Genomic DNA, 16054 nt, shown 5'->3' with positions numbered 1-16054 from the left:
CAAAAATAATTTCACAAAAACCTAAATTTATGCATTTGGCAGATGATCTTATTTCTGCCATGTGAAAGATAAAGTCTTTTTTTACTGCCAGTGCAATTTTTAACTTACAAAGAAAATATTATCGTTCATTTACTGTGTAAGAATTGAGTTACTAATTTAAGTATGCTGATTGATAAGAATGCAGCAGTGCTTCCAGCATTGCATTAGATAAAACATGTCAGGAAAGTAAACAGATTTTTTCATTGTTAAGAACTTGACTAAAAATATCCCTTGCTCATAAGAAGTCTTCCCAGTAACCATTTTTCATTTTTAATTACATAACCTAATACTGTTAATAACCAAAGATAGAATCTCACAGAAGACATCTAAGCAACTTACTTATAGAGAGCTTTAAAGCCCCTAACTACTTAAAGTAGCATTAGACAGTGTTCTTTATCAAAAGTGAAATTTCACCTCTTCACTGTCATCATTAAAAAACAATTTTAAGATCTGTTTTTCCCATTTATTAAAAAATCAAAATGTATACATACTACATCACTTCATCCACAAGAATGAAAACAGTAAGTAAGTATCAAACCCAGGTGGGTACAACTCTGATTAGTAAATCTGGGTTTTCAGAAGTCCATTGGAATGGGCACAACATCTGAACCAGAATCATGAAACACACCTAAACAGAACATGAATCTTTCAGACTAAAATTATGGAACACATACACAGGTCTTCATGTCCATGACAATCACAAGCCATTATAGATACTTTGTGCTTTTGCCTCAGTTTCTTAGTTATTGTTTCAGCACATTTCATACAGGACTAGAAGGAACCTTTAAGTCACCATGTTCTGTCCTGAAATCCAGTCCTCCTACAGGCAGGTACCTCATATATCCTTCCAGGACTGGATGAACACTTACCATGGAAACAGTCCCCCACTCTGAGCCTATTCTACTATTTCACTAAGGAGATCACTACAAGATGTAAGAGCTTATTTTTTTTGAGTTTCCTGGGTTTGTTCTAGCTAGTCTAAGCTGCAGTTCTTATCCCCATATTGAAGCACTTCTGTTTTTTCTTAAAAGGCTCTTTATTATCATAGTATTGCCTTAATTGAATTTCAACTTTGCTCAATCAATGTTTCTTGAATACACAGCCAGAACTGCATGTAATATTTCAAGTGACATCTCAGCAAGAAGGACTTTGTACAATGCCTTAATTGCACCTCATTCTTAGTAGAGCATGTTCCCCAAAACATCTTCAGCTCTCAACGCATTTCTCTCCAGCTAATCATGCTGTGAAAATAAGAATATCTGCTGTTTCCTGGGAGCTTATTATAAGCTTCATATGCATGGTCTTATTGTTTTGGGGTGTTTTTCTGTATTTAATAACATTACCCCAATACACGTGTTCTACAGATGCACTTCCTCAATTCTCATACAGTGACAACACCCCATAACTTTTCATCAGAAAATTATAATGTTTTTACTGCCAAGGTCATTACTGAAAACAATGCAAAGTTAAGTGAAGCGTCAGTTCAGTCCTTGAAAAATCTTCCTTATTGTTAGTATCTCTTGCTCCATCTTTTTCTTTAGTTTTGATGTTGTTTTGGGGGAGTTTTGGGTGGTTGGGTATTTTTTTCAAAAGATAATCAAACACAGTTGTTTCTTTTAGCCACCTTCATGCTGGTATTAACTCTCTCTTGTATCTGAACTAGATATTCACTAAGTAGCACTGACTCGCTCACTCAGCTGAAGCCATATGCAGCAGATCTCACCTATTCATTTTATCTGGAGGGAAAAATATATAAATTGGTCACCTTATCAAAGAAGGGATCTAGTTTTTTTTCAGGCACAACTGATCATCAGCAAATATTTTTCCCTTAAATCAAAATATTTATTTTGCCTCATTTGGAAAATATGAGAGGAGAACCTTGTTTAAGCCTTGTATGCTACCAAGGCGAGACTACAACTCAGAACATGGAATCTAACGGCTGAGTGTCCTCACAACTGACCACAGTCTCTGCAAAACCAATTTGCTACTGCATGGACACTGTCTCCTGGCTCCCTACACAAGAGCATCAGACACAGTAACTCCATCTAGTCTCACCTGCAAGTCACCTCATGCTGGCCAGAACGAGCCATGGCTAGAACCATTACTCCCAGCTCACTCTTCCATAGTAATTAGGCACATACTCATTAATAGTGTCAAAGCCCAGTCGTATCCTAACTAACATGTCAGAGCTGCAAATTCAAGACAGTAACCCTCATCTCATCCTCTAAGTGCTTCTGCAATAAAATTCTTAGACACCATTAGACCAAAATATTTATAGCACAGGAGTATGTTTAATCCAATACTGAAAAGCAAGTGCACATGCTTAAGTTTCCCTGTCAGCTTTTTTCTTGTCCTATATCTCTGTGTGGGGAACTTTCTTCTTACTCCCTCCACTGTAAAAACAACACTAAAAAAATATGAAGAGAAGCTGTAAAATGAATGGCAAAACAACATTTCCCCATGACTGCAGAAAACAAAAGCAATCATTCTGCTGGATAAAAAAAATATAATAGGAAAGGATTTTTTTTGCTTGTATTTAAGTGTCAGTACTGAACTACTTGGTGCTCAAAGTGTGTGCCTCCTTTGAGGGGGCACTGTACAAAATCTCTTGTCAACAGCTTCTGGACTAAAGCCCAAATTGGACAGGCTTTATGTTTGATACGGCAAGGCCATTAAAAGAAAGGATTTAATCCACAGCTCTGAAAAAAAAAAAAAACCAACCAAAAAGTGTCCTACAAATATTTTTTCCATAGGCAGTGCATTTAAGTCTTAACATTATACCCAATGATGATAAACTCTGTCAACACTTACGGAGGTTTAAGTGAACTCCAACAGAAGGCAGTAAACACAACCTGTTAATACACATCTGATAACACAGAAAATAGCCTGGTCCTAAAGAAAATAGCACTTTTGAGCACCGATTCCAAAAGCTAAGTACGAAAGAGAATTTCATCACTTCCAAAGACAAAACTAAATTTTTGCAATCCACATACATTTGCAGTGTGTGTTTGCAGAATTAAATTTTATTTCCAGAATGCTTAATTAGTTCAATGCATTAAAAAAACCCGAAAAATTTATCATAATGGAGTCATGTATTTCACATCAAGACAAAAGCAGAGTGCACAGTAAAACTACAAAGTATGGCTATTTTTTCAAGAAGTACTAACTAAATTGAATAAAGTATTAAATACAGATTCACAAACACTAACAGGAAAACACAGACAATGAAAACTGATCGACTTAAAATTTCTATGTAAGAATTGTCTCAAAACATCTGCAAGCATGATCATAAGAATTTAATCACCCTGATTAAGAAAAAAATAGAGTTGAATTTCCTTTAACAGGATATCTTGTTATTACTACAAAACAAAAGAATTAACTTTTTAATTAAAATATCTCCTATATAACAGCTGTTGCAGCATTAAAGACACTGCTTCTCCCTAAAGAAGAAAGGAAATGTCAGCTGTACTATGCAATGCTGAAAGTTGCTTTTTTAGTTTCATACTGCCATAGCCAAAAGAAAAGCATGGAACTTCTCAATTTTTTCAAGTTTCTGTAGCATTTTTGCAAAGGACCGGACAATATAATTGGTTTTCTTTATCCCCAAATGTACCACGGCAACTGTAAAACAAATGTAGTAGCTGTCCTACCACTGTCTACTAATATTGTCTACTGCAATTTCCATTAACCAAAAACATCTCAAAATTATAACTGCAGTAAAATACTGCATTCTGCTGAACCTAAGTTGCACTATGGTAAGCTAGAAGTGATAGTGTGCACTGATTTATAGGAAAAATCAACTTCACTGAACTCTGCAAATGACTTGATGTCAGCTCCTGACATGGAATAACAAAATTCTCAAGAAACACTAATTTGAAATTAGTGAGGCTCCAGAACTACACACAAAAACACTCCCAAATTAGTTTTGGGCAGACATTTTAGATCTGCAATCTGTAAATGCTCCAAATTCAGTAGTCACATACATCTTATCTCTGGTCAAGTTGTTTCTAAGTTCTTGTCTCACAAGACAAAGACTTAAAAACAACAAAATGGGCTTGGCCTGTGTTTGCTGGGGAGAGGTGGTGATGGGAATGGCAGGGGGGTGTCTGTTAAGGCTGCTCCTTCAAATTGTATTTATCAATGATTCCTTTAAAAGAGAACTATCAGTATAATTTGCATTATGATGCAGGTATCTCATTTTCTCAAATCTGCGGAGATATATTTTGTTTAAAAAACAGAAACAGACAAAACATCCCTAGAACTGTTTGGTATTAAGAGAAATGGAACAGATTTTTTAGACAAAAAATAGTAAAAACCCCAAACAGTACCCATGTAGTTATCAAAGTAGGATCTGAAGAAAGTAGGAAGAATTGTAACACAAAGATATGAACTACCTGAAGCAAGAAGGTACTAATAGCTAATTTCTATATTTCATGAAAGACTGTGAGAGCTAGAGCTAGCATCACAGAAAAGGTAGAACATGCATTTTTCCAGCATCAATTACAGTAAAACAATGCTCTGGATAGCAGAAGCCAGAAAAAGCCCTTATTTTCCAAAGCATTTATACGAGTAAGAATTTTAGAGCTGCTTCATAAAACGAATGTAAATTCTGTTGCTGCACTCCTTATTTCACATCCCACCAAACTAAGTAAAAAAGACATAATCTGTGGAACAGGGCAATTCTGAACTGCAAGCTGAAGTTTGGGACCACTGCTAGGTGGATTTTAAATCCCAGACTAAGTCTGGAGAATACGTTCAGAAAAATCACAACAGTTATATTAACCAAAGATGAGCTATGGGAAACAAAAGACTTTGAAGAGGAGCTGAAGTACAGAACATATAGTTCATGATAAGAGACTGCAAGCACTCTTGAAAATACAGAGAAGGAAGTCGCGGAGCAAATAAACTCAAAGTAACAGAGAAGGACATGAAAGGACAAAATTAAGAGATAAATGGACAATTAAGTAATATCTCAAAGTGCTCCCCCACCAGGAAGTGAGCTTTCAGACATCCAGATGAGAAAGTTGTGACAGGAACATTCATGTACAGAAAAAAAATCCATCAGATAGGCATCTACAAGGGCAAAAAGCAGAAAAGTATGTACAGAGCACAGCCTTCCTGTTGGGGTTAACCCAATCTTGTCTGAAAAGCAGAGCATCAGACACTGCTAGGAAAGCAGGAGAAATCTTGTAAATTTTTGTATTTAATCAAAATAATAATAATAAAAAAGTTTTCTAATAAAGACAAGGACTGAAATTTGAAGTTTCTGACACTGGATGAAAATGAAATTCCTGCTTTTCCACTTTACATGTTTTCTAACCCTTCAGGAAATGGAGTAAAGAAAGAGCTGTCACTCTCAGCACAATTAATGGCAACTAAGGAAAAAACATAACACAGTAAGTAACACAGTGATTTCTGAAAGCACACAAGCACCACACAACTGCAGTACTGGAAGGGACAAGGACAAAGTCATTTGGCCCATCCCTCACATCCAGGTGTGGGTGACACTGCTGCAAGAGACATCCTGAAACATTTCTAAGCTGCTTCTGATGAAAATTTGCTAGCTTCTCCTGCCCTGTTCCACAAAGTTTATTATTTAAACATAGCATTGAACAGGATTTTTTTTTACTGATGCTACTGGCTCATAGTCTAAGTATCATGTAGCAAGGATATTATTGTTCTCTTCTTCACAGCAAACCTTTAGATGCACCCAGATACAGCAGACAGACTAACTGGCTTGTCTTCCATTTTACACTACTTAACATATATTTCACTAATTCACCAGGACATTATTATCTCATCTCATTTATTAAGTATAAAATCCCTTAACCTCCAAATTGCACAGATAGGGATTCTAAACCTGCACTTACATGAAATAGCAAGCACAATTCTTATCATTTTTCCTAATCAAACAGCATCTTATCATTTATGAGACATAGATTGAAGACTAGTTTTTAACCATGTAAGAGGACATATTCTTCCACATTCAAGCTCATCTGTGTGTTTAAGCATCCAAGCCATTCGTGCCTTGGAGACAAACCCCTGTCCCTTTCATATTCTCCTCATAGCTGACAGCAAAATATTAATAATTGTCCTTGAAGTACAGTCCACTAAACACCTTCACATCTATTATTTAACATATTCACTTAGACTAAGCTTCTCTAGTTTGCTTGGCCTGTATTCACAAAATGCCACATACCCATCAGCTGAAGTATTTCTTGGTTAGTATGGCTTACCTCTTTTGGACACTGATTTCTGCAGGAAATCAGAAGCTCCTTTTCTTTTACATCAGCACATGTTAGTTTTCTGTAAAAGGAAAGATGTATTTGTGTTAAAAAAAACCCAAACAATTTAAAAACAACAGAAGTCAGTGCAATTAGGGGTGTATATAATTCAGTATATTTCACTGTAAAGAAAAGAGGACTCATTTGTCCACATCCTGAGTGACTAATATAAACTGCCCTGTTTTACAGACAAACCCACAAAAATTTAGAGGACTTGAGGTACTTTAAAGAAAATTAAGAAAAATATACTTTCATATGATGAATATTTTCAGAACAATCCCCAAGTTTCAACTTATATTTCATGAAGTCTAGCTTAAAATCTATCCACACACACATGATTTAAAAACTGTACATAAGCAGTTTTTCAATTAAAGCTAGAAATTGAAAGACATTAACTTCAAAGACAAAGACCTTTTAGACTAACTACATTCATTCTAATACTTGTATAAAATTCTTCTTTACATACTCTAAAATAAGCACATATAGAACAAATTTTATGTAGATTACATTATATTTGCATAATTCAAAGGATTATCTGTATTATAAAATCAATTTCTGTTCATGAGATCCATGCATTTATAGCAATTTCAGCATTAAAAGCAAATAAAATACTTGCAAAATTTAAACAGAAAAAAACATTATCTTAGAAATTATAATCAAGAAAAGTTTTATAAATTGCCATAAGAGTAGCTCCCATCCCCAGTCACTTCAAATTCTTTCCAGTTAATAGCACTGAAATGAAAAGCTGGTTTGTGTTCTGACACTTACAAGCATTCAATGTACAGTACTGATAGTTTGCAGTGACACTTTATTTTAAGCATCTGGAGACATGATGGGCAATCCCCAGGATGACAGGGCAAAACACATCGGTGAGGACAGCCAGCTGGCCGGGGCTTGGTGCACTCCTCTTCACACTGCGAACACTCTGGACCCGCCTAACAAAATTAAAACAAAGTACTAAAGAAAATGCCAAGTATTTGCTTTGTGGGGTGTCATTAATGATCTGTTACACAGAAGAAGGAGTTGGAGTGTTTTTGCTATGAAAATCAAGCTATTCAGTAAGATATTTCACAAGCAAGAGTAATTATTAAAACGTGTTTTTTAAGAAAAAAACAGAAATGTCAGTGTTTGTCAGTCAAAGAGAATTCTATTTTCCCTTCTGGGCTTAAAAGAAGCTCCTTAATATTAGTGCTTTGGAAACTGACCATAATCCCTGTTAATTCTCTAAGGAAAATTGTTCAAAAAATAATTCATTACATATTCAAAACCAACTTATTCTACTCACCATGTTCTTGTAATGCTTGAGTCATTACACACCACCCTCTAACACAGGGGTGGAAGATTGGTTTGCTTGATTTTAAGAAGCAAACTTTAAGTCATTCCATTTCCATACACATATGAGATTTTGTATAATCTTCCAAAAAGGATTATTAACTTGGGAACATCCTAGGGACTGCCTAAGGTCTTGCTTCTACTCCACAGACTACACAAGTCTCCCAAGGCTGTGATGTCACTCTCACTGCAGGTGATGCGATCACCGGCACAAGGTGATCAACAGCACAGTTTAAATGAAGCTTCATTTCTACTCATATTCTTAGCAACACTTCCAGAACCCCAGTCTGCAACCAAATAGACCCAGACAGATTGACAAGAGTTATCAACTGAACCCACACAACACAATATTTAAGGCCCACTATCACATTCAATGTTTAGTTTCCAAGAAGTCAGCCAAAGGAAAGCAAATTTATCCAGGAATGAAGTTACAAAAAGCTTCCCCAAAAGGACTTTTCCAACACCAGTGTTCCACTTTATGCTGTTCAAAATAACAGCATAAGAATTTTAAGGTTTTAATAGTTTTTCCCCAGTTCCCTTTCATTCTCCATCTACAGCTGAACAATTTTTGCTGAAGTTTAAAAAGAAACCTTTGTACAATGATTTTTACAAATCTTGACTCACAAAAATTCAAATCTAAGAAAAACAACAGCAACTAAAGCCATTTAGAAAACTGTCATATAACATTTAACAGTAGGTAAAAGTAAAGAGCTGGCCCTTTCTGCAACATTTTTCTAATACAACATGCAGAACAAACTGAAATTCCAGACAGAAAAATCACTACTCAGACATATAAGCCAGAAATTAAATCAGCGCTGACTACATTTAGTCTACCAAAACAAGAGAACAAAAGCTCTAAAGGTCAACACAAACTTGAGTTCATAAGAATTGAAGAAAATTGAGAAATGAGATTTACCCATGCTTTGCAGGTACATAGACTCTCATTCTTCTGAGAATGTACTGCCTCATTCAAAACAGAGCCAGGAATAGTCCTGACCCATTCACATTTTAATTGGCTTAACTGAGGCAGCAGGCAGGCAGCCTCTTATAGCCAGAACTGGGGATGCTTAACTGTCACTCACTGTTTACTGATGTCACTCTGTGGCTGCACTGTTCCACCAGTTGCACTAACAGCCCATACTCCTCACACAAAATTTCCACAATCATAAATTAATGTGTTACGATATACAGTTATTAAATGACAATACCACCACGTCCAGGACACGAATCCACAGAGATATTATGCTATTTAAGTTCAGTGTAAGCTAGTTAAAATATAACATTCCTGCTTTATACCCAATGCTTCTGTGTTTTCTAAATGCCCAGACTGCCCATGGTGCAACTTTTTCTAAAGGAATGCTTAAAAAAAAACTTGAGAAGCTGTTTTCCTCCAAATCATGACTCTCCCAAACCATACAACATATATATGTGCCTCTAACTGCTCATAACTTGAACAATTTTAGTTTTACACTTTTGTTTCACATTATCTTCAGCAGTTAACACCTGCGACTTAACTGCATAAATGACAGTTTCTAGTAGACACTGATAAATTCATGTTCATATAATCACTTAAAGCAAAAGCATATTGGCAATGGTTCTGTCTAATCACTTGAAGAACACGTAGCTGTGGTTAAAACAACAGCAGTTTTTTCTCTAATACAATGCTTCGTTTATAAAAGACAAAGCACAGAGCTCCATTCATATTTAAGTTTCTAAATGTATACTTAAAATATATTTTTTGCAACTTAGAAAACCAAGCCACACAGGCCTATTGTTCTAGTCTTCATCTCTTTGCTACTGCTAATATATTTTTTCTGCTGCTCCAGCATTTCTCTATTCTGACAAGTCTCTGGAGCCGGTCCTTTTCTTACTTTCTTAAAATCTTCTGATTTTATAAATTCCCACACATGAATACATCATCCCAGTACTTTGAAAAGTCTTCAGCAATTCTGCAACATTTCCAGTGCTTTCCTAAAGGTCTCCCAGCCTCCTCAACCCATTTAAACTCTCCTCAGTAAATAGCTTCCCCAGTAGATTGCAAGTGCATTTGTATACAGGGATTATCAATAGCTCCCCTTGATATTGACAGCTACTTTTTGTAACTTCAGAAGAGACTTCTCTAGGGTGTTAAATAAAGTTCTGATGAAATCAAAGTAATGTCATCACAAGACAAAGTTATAGAATTTGCAGAAAATACAATACTGTCTCAGGTTTATAGTCTAAGGAAATATAGATTAGCTAACTGGCACAGCATCAATGGGAACAGCACACATGCAAGTCTCCCAGTGGGATCTGGAATAGACCTTTACCTGCCAGCTGAAAATTCCTTATTTTCCAAGTAAAACTGAAGACAATTTCCATATAAAATACACAAAAACGAAAGCAAACAGGAAATTACCCTACCTTCTTTCCATCTGCACTACTGTTGGATTTAGTAACACGATGACATTCTTTCATACAGGTATGATTCTGACAATCAAGAAGCCGCCCACAAAATCTCTTACATGAGTAGGGATTTGCAGAGTGACATGGTAATGGACTAACCTAAAAGTTAAAAATAAATGAATAAATATATATATACAAGCTTTGCACATATGTAGCCTGTGAGATATATATATTTACACACACAGAGACACAGAATTATTACAGAGAAGCTTTGGTTCTCCTTTGAAAAAGAAAAAGCACCAGAGAAATTCTGTTTGATTTTTTAAGTATCATTTGGGTTTCTGTCTACATAACAATGTATCCACACAAATTTGTTTTACACTGACTATAACAGGAAAAAGGCACACTTCATTAAACAAGCTAATTTTTGCAGCATAGTTTCCCTTTCTTTTTGAAAGATTATTTTATACTCAAGTCTTTTAGCACCATTTGCTCCATCTTTCTGAGTTACACTCATGTCTTCTATTAAAGGTTTCTAGGGTGCTTTACTATTATTGCCAAAGACAGTAACAGTTTGCTTGTACAGGACTAATTGTGTTATGGTCAAAATAAATCAAAAATATTTTACAGTCTGAAAAGCAGAAAACCTCCAAGCCAGAAATTCTAAAAAGCAAATACTGACTACATCAAATATAACTCCCAGGAAAAGTAAGGAGAAGCAGAAATAGTTCCAGAACAGGACTAAGATTTTAATGTCTTATGTCACATTTGTACTTTCCAATTTGAGGTCAACACTCCAGTTAACAGAACTCTGCAGAAACCTTCAGAGCATCTACTTTAAAGGCATTACTCTTCATTGGTACTGAAACCAGTGCAAATTCCTAAGTAGGTTACTTGCCTAAAGTTGAATAGTACAAGTTCCTCCATACAAAAGGATTACGGGAAACTCTTGTTAGCATTTTCCAACCATTATATAATACTCATACAAAAAAAAATTAGTTTTCTGTGATGCTGTCAAAAAAATTGATTTTGTTTCTTAATTTCATGCCATTTCTCACAGAAAAACAAACTATTCGTGATGTTATTACACAAGAGGCTAATGTGACATAACCCCCTTTGACTAGACTAAGGGTGTGATTTTATGTTGCAACTGTGGTTGACTGAACTGCTTTGCAGGGTACCCATTCCTTTTCTCTCTTCAAACTCTACAGCTCTCACAGCACTCTCCTACCACTTTGAACAAGTCCTACCACACATCTCTCTTTACAGAAGGATGATTCAAATAATCAAAATGGAAGAAAAAGAATCAACAAAAAAACGTTTCTTGACTTTTGCCAGTGGCCTGGCCATACAAACAGGTGAAAACAGGAAAAGAGAGATGACCCCCAGGGCAGAATGAGGGACAGCCTCCTTTCAGCACTGTCCATGTTATCCTCCCTCAAGCACACAAAGCACAATTTAAATCCACTTGCCTATATAAATTTTTCTGGGCTTCACCCAAAAAATACTACTCCACTACATCACTTCAAAATCCAGTTCATTCACAAGACTTCTGAACTCCCCTGATCATCCTGACTCACCAAGACTGAAGAGAAGTCTGCATGGCAAGCTGAACATCAAGCATGGCATACACAGGAGAAAACCTTGAGGCCGTGTCAGAGCTGAAGCTCATGCTGGCTGAAGCACCAATACAACAACCACACCTGGTCCCTACTGCCCCGTGCAAACACCCTGCTCTGTCTCTGATGGATGCTTCTGGTGACAAAAGGAAAAGCCAGCAAGCAGTGGGTCTGAAGCAGAGAATAGTACCCTACCCAGAATGCACTTAGCAATCACCAAAGGTTTTGATGTTCCTAATATCCCACCCCTTCACATCCTACTCCATCTCCCTCCCCAGAGCACAACATCCTTTCAGTAGCAATGTAAGTAGTCAAAGGATTACAAGATTAAAGAAGGAAAAAAAAGATGTATTAATCATTACATTCCACCCACTTCTCTACCTCTCCTTGCTCTCCCATTGCCACTCAGATTTTGATGACTATGCTTCTGCCCATGGCTCAGACAGTGACACCAGACCAGGGCAACAACAGCAATTAGCTCCAGCTGTTCCATAATGCTGGTGAGACTTCTTTTACCAGCAGTTAGTCTTCCACCAGATAAGGACACAACCCCTGGCTCCAGTTACAGCCAAGCACTTAGGCAGAATTGGAGCATCCCTCCCAGGAGCATTGCTCAAGCACACAGATGAGGGGCACTGTTAAACAAAGGCAGACTGGTGAAGCACACAAGTCAGCCAGGCAACAATGGCAGCTTTCAGAGGTCTAACTAGAGGGAACATTCCAGCCCTCTGGCTGCATCCAGCAGAGCTTCAGCTTGAGCTCAGTAAGACACGACAACCTCCTGGAATCAACAGACACCGTAGCCAAAAATTGAAAATTTTCAATTAATTTCAGCCTATATTATTTTTTTCTCCATTTCTCTGCTGTGGATCTAAGTAATAAATCCAGCTGAGAAAGTAAACTTTTACTTCCTACAATAGGAATGAGTTTCTGAAATGCTTAAATGAGGGCTGGAATTCTTAATACAAGGACAAACATCAAAGTAGCCACAAACTCCAGGAGGCTGATGAGCTGAAGAATGAAGAAGGCAGATGAGAACCATAAGTATTTTATGAAAGCTGAATGGAAAAGAAAGAAAAAAAAAAAGAAGGCAACATTTTCAGACTACAGGTCCTCCACAGGACAAGGAAAGGAAAGAAAGAAAAAAAACACATGACAACTTTCAAAAGCTTTCCAGGAAATCTCTCAGATGCATAAAAGTGATTAACACATAAATCAATTAGAATATGAAAACAGAAATCAACAGGGCAAGGAAATTCTGGAAACCTTTATAAGGTGTTTAGTCATACATACAAAGTCATCAAGTTTCATATTAAATTTTACCTAGAGGCAGAGTAATGGTCTTCGTCCTGCGAAAAAACCAGAACTAAAACCCACTCAGAATATTAAAACATACCATTAAATTCCTATCTAAAGAAAAAAGAAACACCCAAGAAGGAAGAGTTCAATGACATGCCCAGCCTGACACAGGATATTTAGAAGGAAGCAGAACCAGAGTGTTTTCCTTCCTCTAGAACATTTAATGAAATTAGGCAACTAGAAGAAAATCACACACAGCAGATAAATTCATATCTTAGTCACTAAATATTTCCTTCTTTGTCATCATTTACCTTGTCTGACCTTTAATGTACGTTTCCCATCAAAAAGAGATTTAGAATAACTTGATTTTAAAAGATTTTAAAAGAGCATATGTGTACTACTGCTATGAAATTCCAATGTATATAACAGTTAAGAAAAGTCAGAACATCAAGATTTTTTTTTTGGGATGGCATCAGCTGTTGATAGGTGATTTTTCTGACACACAACCTGAAACAAAATTGAGAGCTACTTTTAAGAGCCTACAAATGGAAGAATGATGAGTTATTTATTTTTATAAATATATGTAAAATTATTTAAGAGAAGGCTGTAGACTTCAGCTAAAAGAAATGTTCTTTTAGCTTAAACATCATGTAGAATCATACTTCCACTAAGAACAGATTTTATAAAATTACATCATCTGAAAAGTAATTTTAAGTCTGTTCTTAATTTGTAAATTGCTTGTTCTAAATGCCAGAACATGTAAGAGCTCAAACTAAATCAATCCCTTAAAAATACTTCCTAAATACCAAATAGAAATAAAAAAAACAACCCCATACACAACCTTCCCAATGAGCAACCAACTCCAAATATACACAAATTAAAATTACTGTCCAAATATTAAAAAATTCGACAGTAGATTTGCTTGTTATACAAGTCCTAAGGTGTTTGCTTTTATTCTCTGTTCTACACATTGTCAGTAGGCATCCTGATAAATCACAAGAAGACTTTACAGCCTGCTTCATTCCTAGTTTCTTTCTTTTTTATCTCTTTCATTATAGGAGGTATAACAATAGTCCAACATAAGTAGTAGCACAGTACAGCAAAAAGCACCTATTCACAGCAAAAGTTTGCTTAAGAAAATTGCTACTACTATTTCTCTCACTTGTGAACAGCCCACATTTCCCACTGAAAATCCTCTCAGGACCTGGACCCTTCTAGTGGAGGGAAGCATTCATAAATAAATATGTTTTCTCTTATTAACAAAAGTAAATTGATTTGAGCTGAGATTATTTGTTAGGAAAACAACGTGGCTGTAAAACAGTGAACAGACACTACATTTTTTTTTCCTTTCCAGAGATCTCAGAGCAACACAAAAATGTAAAATGAACACAAAATCCACTGCAAACAAAATACACTTCGTATGCATATTAATGACTCATTCTTTTCCATAACTTCCACCAAAATCTCAAAGAGGAGACAATTTCACTCGAGGAACTGCTGCTCTTCAGCAGGAAGGCAGCACCGCCCTCTGCGGGCTGACAGAAGTCACAGCTCATCTAGAGCACCACGTAGCATCAAAAACTCTAAATCATTAAAGTCAGCTGTAGACTCACAGGGATTTGTCCTCATTGTCTATGCAAATCCATATATAAAACATAACCCAAAGCCACTGGATAATTTTGCCAAGACTAGTATGCAACAGAAACTGAATTTTTTTTTTAATTATTCTGAAACAAGTAGTAATAAGTATGTAGTAATTGTTACTATGTTCTCTATTAAGTGTAGCAATACTGTCCTTCTGCTGTGAGGAAGGACAAACTTCACAGTCACGTACATCTCAACAGGACCAAATCCTTTTACACTGTCTAGACCACGTTCTAGATTGGGTCTATTGACCACAGCTTGCATTTTGTTTAACATAAATTCATGGAAGCTTGGGTGAGATTCGGGATGTCCTATCAAAAATCATGTCACTGACTCAATAAAAAACTGGCTGATACACATATTAAGTTTTACCGTGGAAAAACAAAGCAAAGCCCGTCTGTTTCAGCAACAACCAGACAAGCACTGTTGATCTTTTCATCCACTTTCAGGACAAGCTTTTCTTCAGCAACCATCAAGCTGCAAAACAGCTCGATGGAAAAGCTGTATTCACAGCCTGGCTGGGTTAGGAACGTGCTGCCCCAACAGACTGCAGCTACATGGACACTGGTGACAACATTTGAAGATGTCACCAAAACACAATCGAGGCACCATTACAACACACATCAAAACATTATTAATACAGGTCAAAGAAAAAAAAAAAAAAAGAGGTATCTTCAATATTTTTGTATTTATTTAGTGTTTTCTACAATTTTTTACTTAAAATGATCCTCAGGGTTTTTTTTAATATAGTTAGTCAGGCTTTGACGCTGAATTTATACCAGACATACCAGTAGACAAAGCCATAACTGCAAAATGTTTTTTTAAATTAATTTAGAAATCATCTTCTGAAATCAAGAAAAGATACTTGACCTTATATTTTGTAACTTTTAGAAAATTATTGTGAATCATGAAAACCGCTACCAAGTTTCAATTAGATTCTCTTCTCATGTAAGCCAAAAGAGACAGCAACTCCGCCTAGAACTAGAGAAGGCTACACACCAGAAAAATAAGTTATTAACTAACATTAAAGAAGTTTCCACTCTGCTGTCTGATTTCATCCATGTGTGCTTAGATCCAAGTCACATGAGAATTTTCCTGTAGGACATTATATTCCTAATCCTTTTAAAATATACACAGCAGTTCACAGAACTCAAGAGTGTGTGACAGAGAGAGAATATTAACTATAGAATGAGGGGGGAAAACCATAAATATTTAATAAGAATACCACCAAAAAACATTTAAACACAATTTAAACACCTGCAAAAAACCACAAGGAGCTACATAAATCATGAGTTTAAATTTCTGTCCATGAATATGTAAGATGTTGTGTTAAAGTACGTGATTGGTTTAAAAATATGTATTAAAAATCTACTAATTTTTTAATGTCTTTTGTTTTCCAGACTTACAAAGTAAGATAACTGCCATATTTCACTTCACAGGGCAGTTTCCATG

At 36.0% G+C, this 16054-nt stretch overlaps 1 protein-coding gene across 2 annotated transcripts in view; it reads right to left on the bottom strand.

Moving 5' to 3' along the window:
* Window positions 1-16054, bottom strand: part of NFXL1 (nuclear transcription factor, X-box binding like 1) — a 45270-nt gene that overhangs the window by 12644 nt on the left and 16572 nt on the right. For both annotated transcript variants that reach the window (XM_074541535.1, XM_074541534.1), the window contains exons 16-18: window positions 10059-10199; window positions 7092-7258; window positions 6276-6345 (exon numbers count right to left, since the gene is read on the bottom strand). In XM_074541535.1, coding sequence (XP_074397636.1) covers window positions 6276-6345; window positions 7092-7258; window positions 10059-10199 — 378 coding nt within the window. The remainder of the gene's footprint in view (window positions 1-6275; window positions 6346-7091; window positions 7259-10058; window positions 10200-16054) is intronic.

Source organism: Zonotrichia albicollis, chromosome 5 (assembly GCF_047830755.1).
Source record: "Zonotrichia albicollis isolate bZonAlb1 chromosome 5, bZonAlb1.hap1, whole genome shotgun sequence".
NCBI classification, from domain to species: domain Eukaryota; kingdom Metazoa; phylum Chordata; class Aves; order Passeriformes; family Passerellidae; genus Zonotrichia; species Zonotrichia albicollis.
This window is presented reverse-complemented; position numbering and strand designations above follow the sequence as displayed.